Below are 27,446 nucleotides of genomic sequence, written 5' to 3'. Positions count from 1 at the left end.
CATGTGTATATGTGCATATATACACGTTTATAGTCCATATGCATCCTTTAAAGTTCCATGCTAAGCAGGAAATAGTAATTTGTCTTGCCTTCTTATGGGTGACAGATAAGTCTACACGTGTGTGTATATGTGCACATACAGATACACACCTGCACCTGCATACACTGTTTCTGTTGTCAGGGCAATTGGCAGGACTAATCCTGCAAACAGCTGCAGATCTGACACATTTGCAAGATCAGGCATATTAGGTGAAGTGCTGCAAGGTGAGGAGAGGCAAATATCTTCAATACACAACCCTTCTCCCTTGTGGTGAGAGGGCTCTGCACTGCTAAAGAAGCAGTCACCCTCTGGCAGGATGAGCTTCAGAAGGGTCTTTCGCAAGATTGGTTTTTAGACAGATAAATCAGTATCAAAATGAGGCAAGCCTGATCCCTTTATCTGTTGCTGAAATAAAAAATCTCACTATTCTGGCAGGAAAAGAGTTGGACCACCTGTTAACCCGAAATACTTTCCTAAGAATGACTGCTCTCTGTAGGGGATAAAGTTTAAGGACAGTCTGGGGCGAAGGTGATTTGCCTCCCTGATACACTCATGAAAATTTGCTTAGTATTTCACATGCTCAAGCTAAATGAGGAGCCACATCCTCACTCAGAACACTAGGCCAACAGAAAAATCAGACTGTCAGTAAGTACCTAAAAACTGGGAAATGCTAACATTACGTTTATCTGAGCCAATAGGGGTGCCACCTCCTAACGTTAAAGCAATGAGCAGTGAGATTTCCATGTCCTGATACAAAAAAAGCAAGCTGAGGTAGCAGAGATGGGATTGTACAGCATAGCATGGACTCCACACAGAGCCCTTGGTGGGAACTTCTCAATTCCATGCATGGCTCAAGCAGGTGGGCAGCAAGGTCCTCTGTGCAGCCCAGTCAGCAGCAGTTGCACTTTTCTAGGGGATTTCAAAATGATTTGTTCCACAGCAAAGTAATCTCTGGACTATAGTAAGTCATGCTTTCCAGTCACTACACTGGCCAGTCTGTCCATCTGCACACATTAATGCTGTTTAACACTCCCTCCAGCCTGTCCCTCATCAAAGCTGCTCTCTGGACTCAACCATTCTTGCCAATGAGGCAACAGAATCATGGACAAAAGGCCTGCACAAACTCTGTACCTGAACTGAACCAGGCTGCTGGTTGTGAGCTAGACTGCCGATAGTTTGGCTGCCATTGGCTTACAGGATAGGGTGAGAAAAAACTATCTTCTCAATAATAACAGCAGAGTCAAATTAGAACAGGTTCTAAAAGAGCCACTGGGAGGACATCACTCCGCCAGATTTTCATGTTCTAGTGTATGAGAGACAGACTAGCTAAAATAAGTCAATAATAATGGATAACAAGCATTTAATCACTGTTAATTTGAGAAATGTTTAGGTCTTTACTGTTGCAGGCAAAAGTTACCCTCAGAAAATCACATGACAGAAAAGTTTAGTTTGGAGTTCAAAAAGTCAGACTGGTGTTCAATAAAGTCATAAACTTCTGAAAACCTACTCTTATGGTGGAAAATACTAGGCAACCCTTACTATATGAGTTTATTCTAATTCTGACAACTTACAAAAAGTTTTAGAATCATTCATAGCTAAATTTGCTTCTCAGATAAAATGCTAGTATTTAAAAACCTATTATCATTACAAGAGGGAGCCTGGCACCCTCAGCACAAGCTGGAGCTGCCATAGTAGTTAATAGAAGGATAGTCTCATGCATTCACAAACATACACAATTTTAAACAAAATGTGAAAGAAAATTGCAGGATTTCTCTCTGACAAATGTGAAATTGTACAAATGTCAGTATGTGTAACCGTAAATAAAATAGACGAGAAAAAAGCTCAGAATAAAGGTCAGTGAAAGCCAAAATTCTCCCTTCTAGACATAATACAGCATATAAAGTTATTACCAAGCCTTCCAGGCCTTGCACAACTTTGCCCCTTTCTACATCTCATCTCCAGTTGCTCATGACCTCTGCTTTGCCAGCTCAACTTACCTTTTCACTATCTAAGGTGTTTATATAGCCCCCATTAATGTACTTGGGGAAAATCTCACAATCTTTTAATGTTTTTATCACTGAGAGACAGGAAGAAGCTATTATCCCTACTTTACAGACAGAGAACCTGGGTAGAGCAAGGATAAGGCACATTTTTGAAATGCTTTGACTCCAGTGTTAAGCTAAAGTGCCTGGAAACACTCCAGAAGAAGTCCTCAAAGACATATGAAACTACCTTAATTTATTTCCCTTAACCTTTATTCTTTTATTTGATCGTCCTCAACTATTTTGAGGGTCCCTAATTCTATTGTCATTTTCAAAACTGACTACCCTGTATGGTACTAAAAACTCAAACAATCAATTGATGTTAACCTCTTAAAATGTTATGGAAAAAATTAACTCGTTCCAATGCTTGAATAATCTGGCCATAAGTTCAATCTTGAGAAAAAAAAAAAAATAGCATAAATTTTGCCATGCTTCAAAGGGCAGTATTTCAATACCTGTAAAATCTGGGCCCACTGAGTCATAAGAAACATGAACACTGTGAAGAAACTATGACTTGAACTCTGGATTCTTGACTCCTTTGGGAAGACCTTCTTCAAGGTACCATCTGTTACCTGTCATAAAATACCTCTAGTTGTGTTCACTGAAGCAACTTCCCAAATGTGTAAGCCCTTCCATTCAGTTCCTCTTCTAAAAACCCTTCTTATACTTTGTGGCTACCCTATTGCCACTCACTGTCTCTAAAACTTTCCTTTGATTTCAAGTGAAATAACACAATTCTTAACACTAAGAATTAGCAGATGCATGCTAAATACTAACTTCTATCTTCCTTATGCAAAGAGCTCCCAAATTTACCTTAGGTAACCCAGGTAACCCAGCTTCCTCCTTGGTTGAGCCCCCCTTGTCCAAGTTCTGCAGCAGGAAGCTGAACTCTGCTAATACTCTCAAGGAAAGGCTAGAAATTTTCAAGCAGTACAACTTTTAAAAATAACTGAATGAAATTTGAACATAAATGAGAAATCTATTTTTTCTTCTCATTTAATTCATTTTCCCTAAATTTTTACCAGCAACTACAGATTTTTTTTTGTCAGACACTGATCAGCATTACACTTTCAACCAAAATCTCCTCCCAATTTAACTTAATATGGCATTCTTCAGTCCTTGTCCTGAACTGCCTTCTAAAATTGCTACAAGCTACTGAACATAGCAAGTGTTGTGGATGTGGATTATGAAAGACAAGTGTGCAACCTACATAAAAAATTTGCGACGTTTGTTATTTTGCAGTTAAAAAATACCATGCCTGTAAAATATGACTGCAGAATTTCCATAATAAATGTAAAATTAAGATCCCACTTTATGCTTGAATGGATCACAGGTTTTGAGGTAAACCTTTCTGTACACAAGCTGTGAGTTTATAGAAATCAGCATTAAGAGAGGAGGCAACAACAAAAGGAATAAAAAAAAACCCACAACAATCTTTCTCTTTTAAGATGAATGCACTACAAAATAAGGCTCAAAAAAAGGAATGAAGTACCTTTTTGTAAGCCTGTTATGAATACTCTATCTCCCTCCATCCAAAGGTTTAAATGGAATAATTCCATTAATCTACACTCTACCCAAGTTCACATCATCCTCTAATCATGGGGATGTTGCGTCCAAAATACATGGCTTACTAGGAAATGCAACCTGCTATTCTGTTGTGGGTTTTTTAATTCCTTAAAAGGAAAGAAAAAAAAAAGAAAGACAGAAAGAAACATGAAATACTGGTACAGTATGTTGTGTGTAAAGAGGCTTTATTAGAATAATCTCTCCCTAAAGATGCTTTAAGACTAACCCATCCACTGACCCATGAAGGGTAAATGCTAAATTCCTACAGTCAGATACTCACAGTAACTCTTTGAAAAAGATGGATGAGCTGTGACTCGTCTTGAAATTACTGTGAGATGGATAAGTAGGGACTATCATCTGGAAGGTGATCGCCATCACAGAACCATCACCTCCCAGCTGTTAGAGTTGACTGAATTCTGACAAAGGAGGTTTGTTTACATAACCATAAAACTGCTACAGATCTCACCACCTCTCCCTTCTCTATGTATTTATGACACAGCTCTCATGAGAAGGCAGATTTCAGCTGTTGAAAAGGCAGCTAGAGAGTAGACTTTTAATAAACCATCTGCTGGTTTAGAAAAGAACATAAGCTAATAATGAATTTACAAACTGCCAAACCTTTCATCTTAACTCAGGAAGGAATTCATTAAGGCAGTAACCTTGTAGACTTTTCAGTATGAGGGTTTCTGAAGATGAGCTGATGGTGACATTCAGTTTTCCTGAGGATGAGGTGCCAACCATGGACCCCTGTAGCTGATCTTGCCAGGGCTTGGCCTGGCTGTGCATGGTTGAATGCTCACAGGTACCAGAGATAACCAGCCATAGCATTCAGCTCAGTGACTCGCACTCCTTGAACCTGGCAGTTCTGGGAGTCCTCAGAACACCGAGGATTTCATTTGAACCTGAAGGAGTTGAGAGACGCAACCTCAGTGTGCACTGCAACTTTGCTGTAAGGGTCATAAGAGCACAGCATACAGAACTGGTTCAGAAAGATGAATCATGAGGCCCAAGTTTTACTGCTTTCATGGTGTGTGGGAAGCTGAGAGCCAGGAGCTACTGCCTCTTACAGGCCTCTTACCTTGGGCCAAGTTAAGCAGCCTCTTCCAGCAGCTTTAACTTCTTTCAAGTTAAGGCTGCCTCTTCCAGCTGAGCTCTAGGCAGATGCAGGATGCTACACTGAATTTGCCTGGAATAAAAAACTGCTTGCCCATCAGCAGAATTTATCTCTGCTCTAAAAAGAAAAGAAAAAAAGAACAAAGAAACCTGCTATCTCACTACCACCACTACTGCTGTGTAAGAAGCTCATAACCGTGCAAAGATACTCGATGGACTTTTATCATGTTTTTTGAGTAACTATCTGTGACTTGTGCTGGTCTGACCAGTCACTGCATCCAGTCCTCACGGCTGAGAATAACAGTTGTTCTCCAGACCAGTGGCAATGCTAGGTACAGACAACATTCCTCAGGCAGGTGAGGAGTGTTCCACTCATAAAGACCCACATGCAAAGCAGGTCTAAATAAACCCTATTCTTGGTCCTGAGGGATGTCCAAGCCTGTCATTTCACTAGGCTAGGTGCTGTGGTGTAGGTGAGCTCTTTGTACAGTTCTCCACATCTTTCAGTGGTGGCTTTCAGAAGTTCACAAACAGAAATTTCAAATGCCTGTTACTATTACTTCAATGGTCCTGGTACCATTACCATGTTCACTTAGTGAGGCATCTTGCCACCTGAAGCATATGAATTTTTCTAATGGCTTTAAGCCAGATTTAAACCATACGACTGTAGTGCTTTGGCCCCAGAATTGCAATCTGATATCTTACAGGAAATATAGCTCCAATCACACTTCTACTGCGGAAAGCAAAAATAAAAAACATAGCTACTTTAATGCTAGAGAATTGACTTTAAATGATGAGCTCATGTGATCCTAAGTGCTAGAACCAGAAGTAAAACCATGGCCAATCAACACATGACTACTTCTACAACATGTCCTCAAGAACCAATTTCATTAAACTCATAAAGAAACAAGCAATCATAATCTAGTGAGTCAGAGCAAGCAACTCCCAGACATCACTTCTAAAGCCCTGCCCGTCCTCCAGAATGCTTGCAATACTTCTCAGAGTTGCTCAGAATAGTTTAACTCTAGTTTAATCAGAAAGCCCTGATAGAATGCCAGGGGAATTATTTGTTAAGTACAATACAAATAGTAAGAAGTGTAATTAAATTTGATGTTAAATTAACATAGACAAGCAACAGGTAAAAACTTTTCTTGATTTTCTTTCTCTTCAGGGCTTACCTATCTACATACCTCTAAGGTAAATTTATACTTAATGATTTGAAGCTTAATTTCATATTTTTTTTAAAAGCTTCAGCATTTACAAATAGAATGTACAAAAGAGAAAACAATCATATTACTAAAATCTAAAATACTAGTGAAAGTTCAGAGTGACTTGGAATGAAGAACGAATTAAGTGAATCCAAACAAAATTCAAGAAGAATAAACTAACTGCTTTAAAACAGTACTGTATAAATGGTAAGAATATTATAAAGTCCTGTACTTCATTGTAAAACACTAGGAAGTAAGCTTATGGCATTTTCAGCAACAAGTCTGTTTTCCTTGATAGAGTTTACAGACTACTTGGACTTGACCTCCAAGCTGTGTCACATTTTTAAATTTTCTTTCCTTTTTTTTTTTTACCATGGGAAACTTGGAGTACACAAAGTGCTTTACCCTTACCATCTCATTTTGTTCTTTCTTCCACATGACCCTTGAGTTTATAGGTTATAATAACTCTGTTTCAACTCCTATTACGGTTAGTGTAGCTGTGGGAATCTAACTGTCAACATCTACCATATCAATCGCTACTGCATTCTTAATCAGGAGGAGCAAGCCAAAGGAGGTAAGTAGTTAAGGTGATTACAAGACTTAATTGCCTCCATTACATTAACTAAAAAGCAAATTTTCTTTTTTATTAGAAAGTCTGAGGAGTCGTGTAAAGGCACGCGTAAGGAAAACTGCATACTCTTCTTTTAATAATAAGCATTTGAGTTTGAAGCTGGATTTTAGCATATCCTCAGGGATTAAATCTAGCTTTATCCTTGGAAAAACCTAAAGTTTTTCTTTCTTCTTCTGTAAAAACTGTACAATAATCAGTTTACTAAATTTCATTCATCAGTTTACACCACAGATCTTATTTATTCACAAGTGATTAAAATGGGAGGTGTTTCACAAGTAGTAGAAAAGAAACAACTCCTAAAGATATATCACTGCTTTATAGTTTACATTTCCCACAGCACGGCTCACCAGGTCTATAATGTATTTTTCACTCTCCAGTGTTTGCTCAAAGACTCTCAAACACAATATAAATTCCTCTGTCAAATCACACAATTATTTTTACTAATCCATTGAGAGCTTCCATGGCAGAAGCTGAAGCATTTGAACTGCAGCAGCCTCGTACAATAATCTAACAGTTCATTCAAGCAGGTGCAGGAAGTGTTATGTAAATTCCAACTAACTTCTTTTTTATGCATGAACACTTCACATTAATATTCCTCAGGCATTAAATTTGTTCCTTTGACAGTCACTACTAACTTACCATAGCCAGTTACCACCACAGCAGTATCAAATTGTGTCTACTACAAATGGAACATGTTTTCCAAACAACTTTAGTTAAAAAGACAGTAACCATAAAAGAAGACTTGGCTTTAATGTGCAGAAGAAATAAGTAGCAGCACGGTGTGCCACAACAATCACTACCACCAGAGATCCTTGGGGAGCTTCTCCTGCATTTGAGAGCTGTACATCGAGAACACTGTTCTGAGATCAACTTGAAAGGCCTCTCACAAAAACTCCAAACACCAGGAGAACTCAAAGAGCATGCAGATCACCATCAAGTTTTGGAAATGAAAGTGTTGTCCTTATCCATAGCAACAGCAGGTCATTCTTTATCTTAATGGGAAATAAACACTGGAAATTTTCGCCAGGGTGAAAGCCTGTTAATTACAGAAGCTAGGAACTCTTCTCTTAACGCTTGTAAGATCCATCTGTCCTAGCAGACAGTACCTATCAGTCTTCACAGGAACATAAGACTGAGGAAGGAGGATCTAAGAAGAAGGCTTTGCTTACTGAGAGTGTTGTAAAACAGGAGAATGGGAGGGAAGAGCTTCCAAACATTAAACTTCAGAGAATTGACTGGTATAGAGAAGTTCACATCATGCCTTTCCAAATCTGGGCCACATAGTTTGTGAAAACGGGATAAAAAACCTTCTCACCATCTCATGCAATTACTCCTTTACAAATATTTCCTTTCAGCTCCAGTGTTCCAAGCAGAAGAGCATTTATCCATAGCAGTTTGTTCTCATCTAACAGAAACTCAATGAGGTGGTGGAAAAAGAACCCCTCACAGATATCTACGCTGGACTTAACATTACCAGCAGAGATTGCCTGGGCTAACAGAGGCTCATAAAGCCCAAAAGTCTGATGTCTAGAGTCCACCTAATTCTCCAAAGAGAGCAAACAAGTGGGAGGATAATTGCATCTGCTGCACTCACTACTTCCCCAACGTGCCTCCAACACCATGGACTCCACTGAAGCACCTAAAAACCAAGTACTGAAGCAACACAAGTTCTTTACCTCTTACAAGTTACAGGGAGGTGCAATTTGTGCTGCCTGAGGAATTCAAAGCCTGTATTAAAGGGGGACACGAAGATGAATCAGAGAAAAGGTCATGTGAGAGAAGGATATAAAATAAAAGTCTATTTGTTCACAAATATCAAGACATTTAGAACCATTTTAATTACCTAAACCATGGTTTCTGTTTCAACTGTGAACATAGTGTACTGTATTAAACTTAGCAGTAGCAGGAACAAAGGTTTATTAGGTAGTTTACAAAATCTCACAAAACAGGTCAATAAAGAGCAGGGAATGTCAGCTAAAACTGTGACTTATAGCAATATCTGATTATAAAAAATAAATGGCTTTATGGGTTTTATATTGCTGTGCTGTATTTCAGATAAAAACATAATCTCAAAACAGAAAAGTCTCTCTGCATTGCACAGCGGGTAGATCTGTGTTAAGCAGCCATAATACATTTCCATCCGGCTCAGAAAGTGTTTCACATGCACTGAGTTTAATGACTTTAATGAGGTTAAGTAGGAATTAACTCTCGTATCACAGGAATACAGGCCAGATGCAAACAATCTTTACTAAATTAATATAAACAAATATTCCTTCTATCAATAACAGCCAATGATATGCTACATCAGTAGACGAAGTAAAGGAGAGGAATATCACGCCACCAGTTTTTACTGGAAACCTTACTAACTCATACTGATGCAAAAGGTGAGAAGGATCACCTACCTCAAAGAACTGGATGGCTTTTGAGGTTGTGAATACTTCCTCAGTTGTATAGCAATCGTTGACAGTCTCTAGGCCCACTGAATCATTCAGCTATTCTGCATCTGTTCAACTCTTAATTCAGCATCTGTTGGCACCAGTTGGTGCCTACATCCGTGCATCCACATTGCAGGCCCTGGTAGTGTGATCATAAAACAGCTTCTGGAGGTACTTATTTACCAGACCTCCCTAAGCAAGCCTCACTGAGCTTCCCTTTACAGCTGGTCACATCCTCATAGAAAAATACCTCCCTGTTCCCATCACCTTGCCTGGAGTAGGAGTTGTCATTAACTCCAGCAGAGTGAGTTGAGAGTTAAGTGTTTTATTATTTCACGTTACTGACTTTGATTTTAATGCAGAAGATTTTACTTAAGTTTTTTAAGAAATGTAGCATGGCATTGCTATGATGATTAACTTGAAGTATTATTGCAGTGCTTTTTGGTCTCTGTCTAAAATTCACAAGCATGATTTCAAATAAAATTGTGCTGTAGAAAAACACTGCATAGATTTATGTAAACCTCAGTGCTTGTGGCTAAATTATGCATTATTGGCAGCAGCTGACTTGCATCACAGAAGTGCTCTCTGTACAATAACAGCCCCAAGAAAGTGCCCTACAAAAAATCATTCTTAAATGACTACTGATTATTTTAGTAGCACTCCTTTCATAAGTCATATTTTCCACTCGGAAGACATGTTTATATACATTCTAGTTAAATCTATTACCATTTGTCACCTATCATTAAACAAACAGATTTGGCTCTTACCTGCACTTCTATGACAATTCTCTGTAAGAAAAGGCAGGCTGGACTGGAAAGATCAGAAAGTTATTTTGGAGACAGTATCCCAGCATGAGAATTAGAAAAGACAACGAGCATGTTCCTGGTGTTGCAACAGACCAATAATACATTCTATTATTTTTATAAAGTTAAATCAAATTGTCTTTCTAGAAGACTGACAAATATCTAGTCCTTGCTGTCTCTGCTCCTCTGCAGAGACTTCTTCAGTTAAAGGACTAAAAGAGAACAATATTAAAACATCCTCCTCCCCATACATGACAAGAGACTGACATTCAAAATGCCACAAAGTTCATTTTCTCATTACTCTTTATCAGTACTGGAGCCTCACAGCAGGTGAGTCTGAAACAGTTGGACTATGGGTGTTCTTGTGTCCCTTTAATTCATGCTAAAACAAACAAAAAAAACTCCTCTAATCAAAAAACAATCAGAGAAGTAGTTCTATTACTTGAAGAGGCTGCGTTTTGATTGAACAGTTCTATAGCTATCTTTATCTCCTTTATCTCCTGCAGACTGACTTTTAACAGCTGTTCCCAGTGTCACTCATTTCTACTGAATTTTAATAGCCTTTACCATAACACATTCTGACATATTTAAGGGGGCTGGGCTTCCTGAGGTCACTCCTGTTGGATTGCACGCTTGCCACCTGTGGGTTATATCACCCTGAACATGAATTCAACATTGGGCTAGCCAGCCACTTCTCAAAAAGCACCTCTTCCTATCTACTAAAATAACGTGGCATGTCTTCCTACAGATATAAAAAACATAATAAAAATATAACACTGCCAAACAAGTCCAGTAGTCATGGAAGTCGTTCACAGTTTGCAAAGTGAAAGTGAGAGAACTGCCTTCTTCAACTCCTGCTGTTGTACCTGACTAAATATCAGTAAATGGTTATTACTGCATTCTGAGATGTTACCTCCTGGAGTGAAACCGAATGGTTCTGAACTCATGCTTCTTGGAGAAACAGTTTCTGTTTTAATAATTTGCTATGTGTGCTGTTCGTGTCTCTGAGAGCAAAGCTGTTGAAAAAACTTTTCAGGAGGGAGAATGAAAGATGCTTAGGAAATATGGCAACGATTTTAAAACCACAAAGATGTATTTAATAGCCAGAAATTTCATTACTTAATAGCTAGCTTAACAATTTCAGTAATTCCACTAGGCCTGACTGCAGTTTTACTTCAAAAGAAAACTCACAAAGAAAACATTTGTCAAATTGGACAAATGTAAGTTTTGGGGCATATGTGTGTGTGCATGTATATCTGCTTGCCAGGGAGTGATATCCAGTGTTATCCAGGGTTTGTCTAGCAGAATGTTATCAGTGATTTAATGAGCTGTTTGTTAGGCAAGGATTTTCTAAAGGAGACGCCACAGTGAGAGTCACAGTTTAAACAGAAAAATAGTTGAGTGGTAACACAAAAAGCTTGAATTGTATCTACAGAAACACATTTATGCATGCTTATTCACTTTCACTTACCCATGAAAACAATGCACAGTCAACTCATGTAAACACTAACCCAGAAGCATACAGAATTACCCAAAGTGTCATTGTGCAGGAGCTTAAATAGGCACTTAGTTTACATAAGTGCACGCTGCTCCCAGGCTCCTGGCAGATTAGTGCAGGCATTAAGGGAAGATTCCTTTGTGCACACTGAAAATATACAGCCAACATCTTCATTTGCCGTTCTACCTTTTCCAATTTGATTTTAAAATTCACAGAACTGGGTTTCTGTTTTTGTGGTTTTATTTTGGCTTGGTTTTGGTCTTTTTTTTTTCAGTACTTTGAAACACTATATGGTGCACAGCAACTGAGAAATGCTCCTTCTCCAACTTTATATGTGAACTTTCTGTTTTTTTGCAAGATGCCCTTTCAGAATACCAGGTAATTCTTACCAGCACAACTTAGAGTGGTTCAGAGAGCAGCTAGGGGTGCAGCACAGAGCAAATCAATGCAACTACTTCTGTGAAAGCTACTACCCATTCCCATCACTTTTAAGACAGGTAGAAATGCAAGACATCTATAATGTGTTAAACATAGTGCCTTTCCAACCTTCATTTATGGGAATTCATTTTCTTTTCCTGGATCCTGCTGTGGAATGCTTCCAATGGACTTCACAACAGCTACCATTTATTTTTTAAACTGAGAACGGTTGCTCAACATAGGGATGTTTGGTTTGTTCTCTGGCACTGAGCATCAGTATTAGCTTCCCTGCATGTATTCTGACAACTCCCACAGTTTGGGGCCTGAGAGCAAATGGAAAACAATTTACAGACCTTTAACTGTACTTGTTATTACTGTTCATCTTCTGCACATTCATGCCTGAGGAGAGAACTGCCAGGACAACAGTGCAGGCTCAAGGAAAGAAGCAAGGAAGGGACTGAGTAAGGAGGATATGTGAGCAAACTAGGATAGATTTAAGCAGGCCTGAATTTGTATCACGGAGACTGGAACTCAGCAGCAACTCTTCTCTCCCCTCCCAGTACATTGCATTTCAGGATCTGATATTTAATGAACGTAAACTCTGAGCAACCACTAAAATACAGATATGCACAGAGTGACTACAGTCAGTACAAGCCTATATGCTTCTATTGAAAGAAAGCACAACAAAATGTGCCTGAGCTAGTAAAAACTTGGGAAATAAATCTATTAGAAATGAAATTCCATTCAGAATCTAAGGTTTTTACAGTAACCACCTGCATTTTCAGTGGCAATATGGATCTTGCACAATTATGTTCACACTGCCTTTGGGTCATATTTGCCCTTCAATCTTTACCACTCCTTCATGCTTTGATGAGAAACATCCTGCAAAGGCAGCATCTCACTGTCTCCCGCAAAGGATGCTGAATTTCCAGTGTGGAGCAGGCCACGAGCAGATGCAGTCATGTGGACACACATAAATGAGTTCCATCCAGAATAATTCAGCAGAAATATCTGAATACAGATAGGCCTTATAAATAAAGCAAGAAAGTATTTTCAGTATGAATGTGAGCAAAAAACCACAGTTTATTCTGGACATAACAGACTGGCAGTTGAGACATCTGCAGCTGCTTAACTGCATACTCCTCCTTACAAGTTCCCTAGCAATACTGCACACTCTGTTGATATATTACATACACAAACCATTTACATGTGCAGGAGAGAGGATTCCTTTCGGAAGTTGCTCTGCACTGCAGCATAAATGCCACAACACTGAGGTGGAAGCTGTTAGTCTATCTTACCAGTAGGTCAGTCAGCAATTTCATCTATCTTTTTGACAATTTGTTCACAGCTTCCTAATTCCCTTGAGGCTTTTTTTTTTTTTTTTTTTTTTTTTTGTCTGGGGAAGCCCTCTGGAATGCACCAAGATTGCAGGTTTCCTTTTCTTTAGTGTTGTGTAAAGGAAAGGCACAGAGCAAGGTTTTCCACGAAGCCAAATGCAGGTTCTTTCACAGCTCCTTCCTATCTGAGTTAATAAATTCCTGATTCAAAATTCAGAGCAGCTCCAGTGGAGTCCCTCAGCAGTGGCTCCACTTTAAGAGGTTTTAAACAGCCTCATTTCCTATTGCTTTCAATGGGATATGCCTGGCCCACCGAGTTCTGGTCCATCTACGGTTTGTGTAGTGGAGCCAATTTCAAGCACAAGTAATACTGATAGCACTAACCGGCCTTTTTATTCTTGGTGCTTAAATCAAAGTCAGGAATGAGGAAAACAATTTTATTCCATTCCACCTGCGAGTTCCTTTCCCTGTCAGCTCCTTGTATTCCTTGTTAGGAAAAAGAGCTGTGTAATGCCAAAACAAGAGGTGGTACGATCCAGATGACACGAATGTAATACCTGCCACAAAGGAAATCCTCAGAAAAGTTTCATTCATGACATCCAACAGAGATGCCAAAAAAAGCTTGCTGAAGAACCGCTGTTATTTTCTTTCCTGGAAAGCTAGCAGCTTGTACAAGCAAAGGGACTGCACATTTTAAACAGATTCAACATCCTTCTCAGGACTTTACTGCACATAAGCAGTCAAAAAAAATAAAATAAAATCTAAATTCTGCCCTCACTCATCTCTAAGGGACCTGCACTGAATTTAGTTAAGACAGAAAACGTGAAAATAGGCACAGCTTTTGGCCCACCTGCTCCACTGAAGATTTCGAGCACAGCATGCCTTAACAGACCAAAAAACAAATGTGTACCTCAAATAGATTTTTAAAAATTATGAAGCATTTTCCATATCTATTTCATCCTTTCTCAGTTCCAATTTCTTGCGCGTGTTTTGGATCACACTTATCATGGGACCACATGCGTATAATTTATAAACAAAGACACACTGTGGGGGCCCGTTAAGCTTTTTACTGATGGGGTGCACTATCAAAAAGTTTTACAGACCACTGCTCTACGAGTTTTCTTCTGTTTTATCTGAGAACACTGTCACAACAAATTATTTTGATGATTAGTGGAATTGCTTTTCAAATGCTGTCTTGAATAATTAGTATTTTCATCGTTAACCTAAGACCCATGAAAGAACAATCAGAAGAACTGCTTCTGCAGTCAAGTTACGTCCCGCTCCTCCCTTTGGGATTCCCCAAAATGAAGAACAACTGACTCCTAATGAACTGATAAGTTACCATGAACAGCACACACAGAGCCACATGACAACTTTACAGAACGGGAAAGGGAAGGAAGAGGCTGGAGGTGACACCTCAGGTGCTGTATGCTTACACTGCTCCAGCTCTGGCTTCCAGAAAAACGGTTCCACAAAAATTGTCCACGTGAATGGGTTGAGATGGGCCACAAAACATCTGTGCAACAAATCAAAGATAGCATGTATTTTAAATAATATCACTTCTGAGTAACCATACGTGTGTTGTACTGTTTTAATCAGTACTCGGGTTTGCCTGTGTGTACTGTCAAATTATTACCTTCATATCAGTGCTGACTTCAGCCACCTAAATCCTTATTCAAACAAGAGTTTAGAGGATGAAACCATCAGCAAGGAAAATCTTAATGGGTCCAAGCGGACCAAGCTTTCACCTCCGGAGCTCCAGAACATCCCACTTGCAAAGGGAAGAAGGGCTGGGAATATATTTTGTGGATACATTAAAAATGCATTAAAACAATGCCACTTAGGATAGCTCACTGCTCAGATTATTTGCTAAATAACAGAGCACGTGTTGTTTTAAGCAAGCTTCTTTTTTTTTTTTTTTTTTTTTTAATTAAAAAAAAAAAAGATTTTTAATGCTTCAACAGTGTATTACTAAATAAACTGACAAAACATCTCGGAACTAACATAAACGTGCAATTTTAATGCCTTCTAATCACACAAATCAGCACAAGATTTTTGTACTTGTGCATGACCTTCTTCAAATTATCCCTCCATTTTGGCTGAATCAGAATAAGCGTGGGCTATTTGATAAAAAACACTAAGTGTGTGAAATGAGGGGCCCTCATCGCTTCTGCCAGACTCCTCTTGACAGAATGATGATAGAAGCATCACATCCCTGGGAGAGTAAATGCAAACTGACAAGAGATGAGCCTTTAGATGTTGAATATAATCTTGAATTGTGCTTGAAGTGTCTTATTATCTTGTCTTTTGATGTCTGCAGGGGTGGCTCATTGTTAGAAAAAGGAAAGCCCTTGCACATCTTTGCCATCTTTAAAAATTGTTTGGCCTTTAACAACTGCTTTTCCAACTAATGTCCATTTCTCCTGACAATAAATATGGCAGGTCGTCAGCAAGTGACAAACAATTTACTTTACATGCCAGGCTTTTATGGTTTTTGAGAGCTCATGTGGAAGCATATTTTAAAAGGCAGGAGGAAATTAGTATCATTACAAATGTTAAGATGGCTGCGCGTATACTTCCCTGTGAGGTTATTCATTACTGCTACATTCTGCAGGTCCCACTTCAAAGTCCTGTCTTTCCTGCATTCAGACTGCTGTTAAAGTTCTTTATTTATCATTGACTAAAAATAGTCAATGAAAAATAAAGAGCAAGAAGCAATTTTCTTCTGCTCTAAAAAAAGCACTATTATGGATACAGTACATGGGTAATGCATAAAATCATATTTATTAATCATAACAAATCAATATCGGGAGTGATATGGCACCGTTTACCTGTACTGCAGACCCTCACAATCACATCACCGTTTTTTCCACCTTCAACAGCTCGACTTTTTTTTTTTTTTTTAACTTAAAAGTTTAATGACGAATCAGATCAATATGATTCCTTAGCAACTAAATCACAGGCGCACTAGTTTTTCCTGTCACAGCACCAGTTTTGAGAAAGCAGTCAAGTTCTTTTTTCAGGTCTCCGTCACTCTGAGAATCCATAAGAATTCTCAAATGGATCATAAACTGTTACAGGGTTCAGGTTATTGTATCATTATAAAAACGTATTGATACACTACAGATGACAAGACATGCAGCTCTCCTGCTAGTCTATTACAACCATCTGAATACCACAAGAAATATCAGATATAAACAAAATAAAACAGTCAGCAGTAAGCTGTCTTTTAAAGAATCTTATTTTTTTTATATATATATATATATTTTAAACTGTCTTCAACTGTGTTTCAGAACACAGCAGTTATTCAAAGCCACAGAAAATACAAAACCAAAACAGATCGTCAAGAATTAAACAAACAAACAAACAACAAATCAGAAGCCTGACCAGAGTCAGGAGATTTAATTTCCGTTTTGATTTTTAATCACTGCTCCTCCCCACAAAATGGATGCTTTGCTCTGAGTTCTCAGGCTGGTCACTGCCTACACCCTGCTGCGGTGCAGGAATGGCTCTGATTTGACCCCTGGAGTTCCAGAGTCACAAGCCATAGTCCCAGCAGACCCAAAGTTGCTCATCAACGAGGACATCTCATCTGAGGAAGCCTTCGTATCATTCGGTCCCTCTTTTATTCATGGCCTCGTAAAAGCAAAGAGATGTGGGGGCTGGGGTAGAGCAAGCAGCACCAACTGATTGAAAGATTTTTTTTTATTATTTTTTTTGTCAGCAACTGTTACGAGAAGGCTCACCCTGCTGTAGCCATGTAAGATGACTGGGAAAGCAATGCATCAAATCCCAGCCACAGACCCACACAACAGTTCCCTTCGCTCTCTTCATAAGAGAAAAATCAAATGATGTATGCAGGTGCTCATCTGGTTGGATACCATCATTACATTTACTGTGCTTGTGAGAATAAAGTGTAATCAATTAGGAAACAAAAGTATAAATAAAATAATTCTCTTTTTTTCCTTTTTTCTTTCCTCCAGTTCCAAATTCCACTGTTCCAGTGGAGAGATTTGTGGCTCGCAGTCCCAAATATTTATGATACGAGGCAAGGAAGCATAAGAAAGGAGGAGAAATAGCAAGCCTATACATTTACAATCACCTTTGAGCTCATATATATCTGTCCCATTGCTTCATTTTTCTAGTCATGTTTTTATTTCAGTAGTAATTGCCATTTTTGGTGCAAAATTATTTCTTAGAGTCTAATTATGACAATCTGCACTGCCAGTCTTCTGAACATTGCCTTAAAAAACACTTCTTTGCTTATCTGACAGAGTTATGTAGCTTTCAGCATTAGTAAAAAAATGGCTGCTGCCCAGAGCAGGTCAGATGTCAGCCCCTCAGGATTGCTGTCCATTCTGCAACGCCAAATCAGCGGGCATGGAATCACAGAGCCTTCATGATATCAACATCTATGTGCATGATGGAAGGGAAGACCATGGTAACTCGGGACCAGCTAAATAATTCCTCTTTTGGCAAAGATGAAGACATCACAAAGCAGTCACTCCTTCTTTTCCGTATGTTCAGCTGACATTTAGGTGGAACATGGGAGGCTGCAGAGCACTGTCTGAGTGCAATAAGGGCTGTCCGAGGTTTGGCACGGGAGTATTAATGTAACAAACATCCCAAGGCATCCCAAAACCTTCCCGCAAGCACGCCAATGGGAGCTCACCCGAGACCTCTCAAAATCTAGCCTCATGTTTATTCAAATTGCTGAGCAAACATGACATCTTCACACCATGCGAGTAAATCCCAATTATATGCAAAAGAAAATATAAAAACTGCTCTATGTTGTATTTGCTCAAAAGATTAGACTGAATTCAAATGATCGTTCTTCCTCTCCAGTTAATACCGTGCTACCTCAATAAATAATTACACATTCTTAATAGTACAATATATTAAAGTATGCCTTAGGGTATATTTACTGAAGAATAATTCTGGCTTCCTGATGAAGCAACGGTTTTAGATCATCCTGTTCGATTAACAAATCTTATCCCAAAGAATAAGCTTCAAGCAAAGCACGGAAACCAAAAGAACCTAAAATTCCACAGCAGAGAAGCAAAACACTTGGTTAGACCTTACTGACACCTTCGTGGGCATGGCTATGTGCACCATGCATGTGTATGCATGCGAAAACAACTGCAAAGGGAAAGGGGAAGAGTTGCAAAATTCAAGTGTAAGAAAGGAAAGAAGGCATTTTTGTTTCTACTTGACCTCTTTAAGGACTTGGCATAGGTAGTGAGATCCTGTGTCCACTGCAGTCTCCTAAAGGACTTCCATTACTTTCTGCTGGAACTGAACCGGCTGCTAATAATTCATTATACAACAACTTAAAAGCAAGACTTAAACAAGTGAGAGTAGGTGAGATTGGACAGTGAGCTAGAAAATTAAAAAGACTTCATGGAATCACTAATGATCAACCATCACCAGAACAGAAACTCACACAACTATCTCTAAAAGCCAGTATTAAAGGACTTGAAAAAACACCACAACAGTTTGCAAAGAACTAATATAATCATAAATTGCTGTAGTTTCTCTCAGGAAAAATCTTCTTCTCATTTGTTTAGCACTCACATCTTCAGAGTAACATAAAATTGCTTTAGAACTGACTCTTTTATTGCAATAAAATAATTTACACCCTATTCCAGCCACATTGATGATTTTAATATTTAATCCTTTTTTTTCTTTCTTTCTTTCTTTTCTAAAAACCTTTGTCACCACTTTCAGTTAGCGTGACCAGGTTTTCTTCTTTGTTTGCTTTATTTTCTGAAATTGAAACAATGATTTACCTTTCTGAAAAGAAAGGACACCTGATAAAAAACAACACACTCTCCCAACAACTCCTTATGTATATTCTGAAATAAAAATGGAAAAATCCAAACTATCGTTAGGAATAGCCAAGCAGTAGCTCAGTGTTAACCACATTTGAGAGAGTTGCTGGGGTATGGGCTGAGCATCGATTTGGTAGATGTAGATACCAGTGAAGTATCTACAGAATGAACCCAATTTCAGTCTCTCTGAAAACAGCAGGTTTTATTTAGCCAGACAGGCTGAGGTACTATTCTTCTCCAGATGACCCCCGCTTTCCAAGTAAAAGGGCTCAGACCTGCTTTCGAGAGCATCAAAGCAATATCAGAACATAAAGCAGGACATGTCACAATACAAATCTCCTTTTGTTTCATACCAATATTGATTTTGATTCTTACACAGGGAAGAAAAATAAAGACTTTACATGAACAAACATCAAACCATTTCCATTACAAAATAATATTCCAGCTGAAGCTCACAAATTACAAATTTTAATTTTATTCTGCTTTTGCCTCTCTTCATCATTAATTTTCAGATTTAGTTGTCATATTAATGTGCCTTCTGTCACCAAGCCCATCAGAAACGATTTCTGTAACCAGCAAAATGTTATTTTGATAGTGCTAATAATAGAACTAGTACTAATGGTAATTGTAATAAAAGTCAAAAAATAAACCATTAGTAGGAAAAAAAAAAAAAAAAAGAGTATATGGAATACACCGCCATATCAAAAAGCCATAATGCTGATCTTCCCATCCTCTGACCATCTCTCTCTCCAGAAGGGGACCACAGGTGATGGATGTAACAGAAGGAAACAGCTTTGCAATGAAAAAGAAATAAAACAAAGAACCCACAAATATCAGAAAGAACAAAACCTGGGAAAACAACGCAACAAGGAAAACCAAGTGCTACATGGGATATTAAAGAGAAAAATGATCCGTAGGAGAATGGCAACTGTTACTATGAGCTTCCTACAGCTACCTCTGCCTTTGGATATTTTTAAAAAATTTATTAACCTGACAGCAGGAAACTTTATACAGCTTGCCCCCTGACAGTGTGCCAGCCTGGTGTAAGCACTTGCTATCTCTTGGTTTAGCATAAGGAAATCAAGAGAGGTGTTAAGTGGTGCCATGTGCACGTTTGGGCAAATACACCTTCTTCTCTGTCTGCCTCTCTTGCGTATTTCCAAGAGAACTTGCTGCATCGCATGCAGTCCAATTGCAGCACCCAATTCTCTTTCCTTCTCTATTTTTTTTTTGCATTTGCTTCCTTTTTAATGTGCAAGTGTCTGATCTATTATTAATCTCAAAACACAAACCTGCAAGGATCTCAATCAAAGAAAGTAACAGTTCTTTCACAAATTACCTGTTTACTGCCTGGTAGCCAGCAAGCTCCCCTTTGAAACCACCAGCCATTTATGTTGCTTTTAAACAAGTTTGTTTGTTGATGTTATTTTTATAGCTTCAAAGACTGGGGAAGAAAGATTAACTAATTAAAAACGAACTATTTGTCATTCAGTCATACAAACTGCATGCTTGGATTTCATTTTTTCTCCTTCCTGCACTAATGCTAGTTATTCTGTATATAAATGCAGATAATAAGACTGCAAGCCTCATTTAAGAAATGCATAACGTACACTTAGCTCAAGAAAATAAAAAAAAAAATAGAGAATAAGTAATTAGAAATTCATGAGAAATAAAAAATAATTAAAAAAAAAAGCATTACTTTCTCCACACTCAAAATAGTTGTGTGCTATGTTGGGTTTTTTTAACGTTTTGTTCTTTTTTTTTGTTGTTTTTAAATAGGTTCCCTTTGTCACAGTTGAGATGCAGTAATGGCTGGTTTTTTTCCATAAAAGCAAGGGAATTTACAGGTAATATTTCCTCTTCATCTCCCCAGTTTTGCTTACACTGATGGGTAAAGGGAGCAGGAGCCCAGCCTCTCCTTGTGTCGGTATGCCCGTATCAGCAGCAGCAGCACATGGGCACAGCAGGAGCCCTGAGCCAGTGATGGATTTTGCATCTTACCATCCCACCTTACTTTGTGTTTCAATAGTCACGACATCTTCTTAGGCTCTAATGGGCATCTGCTGCCTGCTCACCAGGGCATTCTCTCCTTTGACTTTGGTGAGAACTACACCAAGAAGTCAGACAATAATATAAGTTCAGAGGGGTAATTCAAGCCCCTAACTGCTCGCAAACTGCTATTTTTAATGTTGATAGCAAACATATCCTTCAGAAATCACAGTCTATCCCATCATCTAATTTTCAGATTCGTTGAAAACTTGCAGGCCTGTATTTGTGAGCTGATATTCTAACTGTGCCAAGTCCGAACGCTCCCCATTGGCACCACCCCTGGAATGAAACAGTGCTCCTAACTCAAATATGACATGCTTTAATGAAAGTATCCCACATCCAGGCACTAGCAGGATTGGTCCCAGGGCCCTTTCTGATTGTATGGGTAACCGATAACGCCTCACACCAAAGCATCCGCAATGTGGAAATTACTGTGGATCTGCTGAATAAAACTATTTGAAGAGAAAGGAGTCTTTTTTTGCAAATTGAACATATCTCAAAGAAAGCCTTAGTTTTAATATTGAAACAACCTAGGCTTTAAACTTCCCTTGAGCAGGAATACACACTAGAGCCTTAAAAAATGCAGTGAGAGTAATGAAGGCCGAGTGCTTTCCCTGAATTTGCCAAATCTCATCAAAGCACTTCTGATGGGCTGACACACCTTGTAGGTGCTTAAATACGAGAGCATCACCAAAACACAGAGAATCATCCTTCAATACAGCAATAAAAGGACGGCTCCTTGTTCGTGGGCCTTCCCCCACAGGCCAGCCGTGCTGCTAATGACAGTGATGTGAGCTTCTGCGAGCAGCCTGGCAGTGACCCCTGCTCTGACCCGCCGAGCCATCGTCTCCAGAGGTGAAAAACAATTTAGCCTTCACCCTCTGTAACCGAAACAAAGCCAGCGTCGTAAATTCTAATTGAGGCAATTTTCGTTTTAAGATGATATTGGATAGCGTATGTTTCCTTAAAGAGCAATGTGAGGGACCTGCTAGCAGAAGAAAGAACTTCTGCCCTGTTCTGCTGCAGCATGCATGTGTATGCCTCTATAGGAAGACACTCTCAGGTCTGAGTGGGGGCAACGGCTCTGGGAAGGAAAACAAAACACCGAAGTCAGCTCAGGGTTTTGAAAACAAACCCTTGTTTACAGAAACAAGTGCAGATTCCTTTAACTCACAGAGCCCACTCGCTATTTCAAACATACACAGCATTGTGAAAAGCAGAAAGCTGGTACAGAACCACAGCCTTCGGTTCCATCACAGCAAGATGGAAGATTTAATTTCACAAATCCTTGCCAGCACAAAAAGAAAGGTAGTAAGCATTTCTTTTTTCCTGTTTTATTTTTCTGCTGTCCTGCAATCCTTAAGAAGGAAACATTTCTGCTCTACTAATATTGGCTGGGTCTTGCACTCACTACTTGTGTTTTTCATTGTTAATTTGTAAGCTTTATGCATAAAACCACAGGCTTGATATATGCCAAAAACAAACAAACAAACACAATTTCTTATAATTTAGTAGAGTTATCTTAGCCAACATCTAATTATGTCACAAATTACCTGTGATTAAGGATTCACCAATCTGAGCCAACCCTATAAAAGCCAACCTCAGCCCACAGGTGCTTCTCAAGCTTGGACGAATTTCCTGGGGTTTTTCCTGTACAGGGAATTTCATGCACAACATAAGCCCAGTGTCTACACCAGCTTTTGAATCTCAACAGTTGTGATATTACACAGCTAAATGTTGTTTTGTTCTTGACATTTTCCAGACCAATACCTGATAACTTATTTTAAACTTCTTTAAAGACATTGTGTAAAAAGACACCTAATTTAGTAGCAAATCCTATGTATTTATTCAAGCAACACTACTGCTTAACATTAAAAAAAAAAGCTTTTTCTAATGAGAACTGGGAAATTAGGCCTGTGTGGCTATTTTGAAGCATACTGCAGCGTAACACAAACTGATCTGAAACTGCCAGTGCCAGGAATGCCGGCCAGCCAGCCTTAAATTATGTGTTGCTTAATGACTTAACATGACTAAAATGGAGATACTGCTTCACAAATATTTTAAACAATAAATAACTAACATAAGATCTCTACTTAAACAGCTTTGCCTTTTCCTGCAAGGCAAAAGTGGGATTTCTGGAATGGCAACTCTAAACCTGCGCAAACTCCAGACTTCAAAATGCTACTTCTGAGTTTACAACATGCCTCAGAATATAGAGATTTCCCAATGTTTTGCGCTTCAGAAAGCATTTCCCATTGTGCTTAGCTCTCTTCTTGTTTCACATTATTTCAGTGTCAGAAGTTTTTTGCACACAGGTTCTAAGATGTGAAAAAGCCCACTGATAAAAAACCACAAGGTGAGCGTTACAACTACAACCCGTCCAGCTACAGGGCAGCCATTGCTTCTGGAAATAAAACCAAACAAAAACCCAACCAAAACACCACAATAGAAAGAAAAGAAGGCAAACAGGCAGCAATCAGAACATTGCTTATCCCAGCTGCTCCTGCCACCACTCACAAGTAACACTGCAGCACAGTGACTAAGTGCCCCATTCCCAGGCACCCACAAGCAGCTTCAGGTGGGAGCTGCTTCAAACTGCCAAAAACTTGCTAGTGCTGCTATCTGACACACATAGAGTGCAGCATCCACCTCAGAAGGGTACCAGAATCGGTACCAGAGCACGCACAAGAGAAACAAAAGTTTAATGCATATCTTTCCTTGTCAGATATAAGCATAATTCATCGTAGCCCTGCCCTCTTTTCACCTGGGGCAGGGACTGAGGTGTTAAAGAGATGCCTTTTTTGGGGCCACGTGCTACCAAAACAAAAAATGAATATCGACTGTTCCTGTGGTACGCAGTGAAATACTGAAACAATGAAGTGTAAGATGAAAGATGTGGATTTTAGGAAAAGGTACAGGTGAGCAATGTGGGTCTCTGCAGAAATAAACACATCTGTCACAAGAAGGCCAAGCAGAATGTGCCCGATGAGAAAGAATAAAGCTCTTTGTATCTAATCATTCAATTCTGTTCATCTGTATGAAAATAAGACTCAGGAAATATTGCTCACATCCACAAAACGTAAGACACAACTGCTGGTCATTCATTTTCACTAATTCAGTGCATGATCACCATTTTTTCAAGAAACGTGAAAGAGACAGTTTAGGAAAACTTTGTTTTCCTCCCCATGACTTTCTAAAATGCTTCTCCCTCTCTTGCTTAATAGATCTGGGCAGATTTTCACACAGAATTTATTACACGCTATTTTATATAAAGGAAATTCTTTTCTTTCATCGCATAGAAGAAAGAGGAAGAAAATGCCAATCTCTATGCCATCGTATGTCAAACACGTTCACAAATAATGTAATTTCAGAGACTGCAAATAAAGCCCCTAAGTATGCATTCCTAACATGCTATTCACAACATTAAACAAAGAGAAACAGATACAGAATAATCCTTCATATGCGAGTATCAAAGCTTTAAATAAAAGTAAATTTAAATTATTTACTGCAAATATATCTTAAAGGGAGACATCCAGGACATAAAGGCTAAGTATCTATTTTGAATAAATTTGCTTCATTTCATCCTTCAATGTATCAAAATAACCCCATTTTTTTTCCCTTTCTGTTCTCGAAGTTATTAAAATTAACTGCTAAGAGCTGCTGCTACAACATCTGTAGCATCTGCTGTAATTGTCACAGAGCTCAGATAAGCAGTACATAAGTTCATACTAAGGCAGCAGAACTATCTCACCTACTTTTCTTTTTTAACTTATAAACATCTTTTTAGCAGTATCTGTACGGGGCTGGCAAACACACTTGCTGAAACAAACAGCACGATATACTAATTTGTAGCTTTTCCAACACTGTTTTAGGAACACAAATTACATTTACAATTCAGATCAGATATTGCTGCACATCGTTCCTATAATCCCGCACGACAACTCTAATGAAAGTACGTGTGTCTGTTTCATCACCACTGTTGAGCACCCAAATGACAATGGCTCAAAAAACCAGCCCGCCTTTTATCACAGGACTCGCCTGGTCTAAAAGCAGACATTTCAGCACTCTCAAATTAAAAGTCCATTTTTTCTTTTTTATATACCTTGCTATATTTAGCAGATATTTAGCACCCCGTACATTTGATCACATAAAATATATAAACAGCAGAAGATATTTATACCAATATATATGCAAGTAACAGCCTCCTGTATTTTAGACATCAGAATCACTTCCTGGATGAAATGGACTAAAACAATTGTTACGTGGTGTGTGAATATACAAACTGATAACAGAAATTATGTTTTCCATGGAAACAAAGATTACTGAGGGGGCACTTAGACATGGATGTGATATTCAGTGATGGCCATTACTGCAACTGAGAAATTAAATTTTAGGCTTATTGTTATTATTTTCCCTTATTTGCAGCAAAGTTACTGAGTTAAACATTTCTGTGCTATTTCTTCTAGTAAGGGGGGAGGAATATTTTTAAAGAAAGTCACACGTATTCTTTTATTTATAAAATCTTGCAGCTCTAACTGTAGCTGGAATACTGAAATGTGAACACCACTACAGATTTTCTTACAGATTATGAAATCAAAACTTGAATCTTAGAAAATGGGCTCTCTCTGTGCCTTAAAGCAGCATTCTCATTAAACAACACGTTTCTCCCTTCAACTTCTACTTACAGGATCATGGAAAAATGCTCTGCTTCTATTAAGGCTTCTCTTATGTCACAAATGGAAATAATTAAAAGGAACTCCTCCAAGAGAGCAGTCACACTAAACCCAAAATGTCACTGTGTGCCGTGGAGTACTGCTCCAGCTCAGACATCTATCAACATCTATCACTCAAGCACGCGCCTCAACAACTCTGCTCCCTTTTCTGATTAGAGATCAGAGTTGCCTGAGTTGGCTTACAGGGTGTCATCCGTTTGAATGACAGATGTCTGTGTTGGAGTGCCACTCTCACTGCTTTTGTTTTGATGAGGAAAGATTATGCTTTCATCCGGCATAATTTAGGCTATTTAAAAATTAAACAGTTTTGCTTTTTTTTTATTTTTTATTTTTTTCTGGCACACGCTTTAGAAGAAATATTTTATTTCTAATTTAAATTTTAAAGCACCAGCTCCACGTGCAGTACTCTTGGCAGCCTTTGTTTACTCAGTATAGAGTGTCTGCGATGGGACTGTCTCAGCTCTCCTCACGCTGCCTTATCTTTACCATTTAAAATGGTAGCTCCTCAGTTTAGCCCAGCCACAGAAAGGACTGATAGCACGTCATGCACTCACATCAGCACTTAACATCATAAATGTTAACGAAATACTCCAAGAAAAAGGATTCCCCTGCCATTTTTCACATCAGAGACCTCGGAGGCAAATAAGAACATAAAACGAGCGCAGCTTGCATAAAATAAGTTCATTGTTGACAAAAGTTTTCAGGACGTGACACTGTCACTCGCGGTAGCCAGGCGCAATGGGAGCAGAGGGCTGACTGCCTGCATGCTCCGAGCTATTCCTTGCTACTTATGAGAGAACTGAGTGAACAAAAAAAATAAAAAAATAAAAAAGAACGGGGGGGAGATTGCTCTTCCGGACAACATGGTAGCAGTGAAATGAAATACCTAGACAGACTTACCGAAGAGCTTGCTGGGAGTGTCCTCGCTGTCATTTGATTCCACAGGCGCAAGCAGGGGCTCATTCAGCTCGTTGTCTGAAGTAGCTGCCTTGTCCTCACCTCTCAACTCTGCATTCATTTCACTCCGCAGTGACAGCAAGGGCTTACTGACTTGTCCAGCTATCATTGGATCCTAGGATGGGGGAAAAAAAGAGTGAGGGAAAAAAAAAAAGTGGCAGCTTTGGTGTGCGTATAGTCTCTCTTCCACTCCCTCTCCCTCACACACACACATACACTCTCTCTCTCTCTCTCTTATCTCTGGCTGCTCCTGCTGTTATTGCTGGCTGCAGTCAAGTGAAGAGCTATTACAGATCCAATGAGTTTTCCATTACTCCCCACCCTATTAAAGCTCAACTAGCATGTGAGAGATTCAGGATGCTTTGGAGAAAAACTTCTATGAAAGCAACATAACCAACACAGCTTTAATTGTGGGATGTGCTTTTTGTGTGTGTATGTTTTTACACCTCGCTCTGTCCTTAACGTAGTAAGAAACGAAATTCCTGTATGCTCCAACGGCACCGAAGAGGAGCGCCCTGCCAGCACTCCCCGGTGATTTAAAGAGGCATCCTCCTCCGTGCAACATTAACAAATTCAAACACACACACACACATCTCTCCACCAGTGTTTCTACGAAAATACACAGCAACAAATAGCCATTTCAGCACGCACACTCAACAGAGACACAGATTTCTTCCAACGGTTCTCGCCTCTGGGATGCTATGCCTCAGAAGTCTGTAAGCACACAACAAACACGTATTTTTGCTTTTGAAATTAAAAACACGTCAACTTTTTTTTTTTTTTTTTT

General features: G+C 39.0%; 1 protein-coding gene across 1 annotated transcript in view; it reads right to left on the bottom strand.

Moving 5' to 3' along the window:
- POU6F2 (POU class 6 homeobox 2) overlaps positions 1–26,846 on the bottom strand; it is a 246,238-nt gene extending 219,392 nt beyond the window's left edge. Inside the window, exon 1 of the mRNA XM_052699000.1 lies at positions 26,603–26,846. Within this exon, the coding sequence (XP_052554960.1) occupies positions 26,603–26,768 (166 nt within the window). The 5' untranslated portion in view covers positions 26,769–26,846. The remainder of the gene's footprint in view (positions 1–26,602) is intronic.
- Positions 26,847–27,446: the final 600 nt, after the last annotated feature.

This window comes from Tympanuchus pallidicinctus, unplaced genomic scaffold (genome assembly GCF_026119805.1).
Source record: "Tympanuchus pallidicinctus isolate F22 unplaced genomic scaffold, pur_lepc_1.0 scaffold34, whole genome shotgun sequence".
Lineage (NCBI taxonomy): Eukaryota > Metazoa > Chordata > Aves > Galliformes > Phasianidae > Tympanuchus > Tympanuchus pallidicinctus.
Note: the sequence above shows the minus strand (reverse complement) of the source record. Positions and strands in the feature narration are given on the sequence as shown.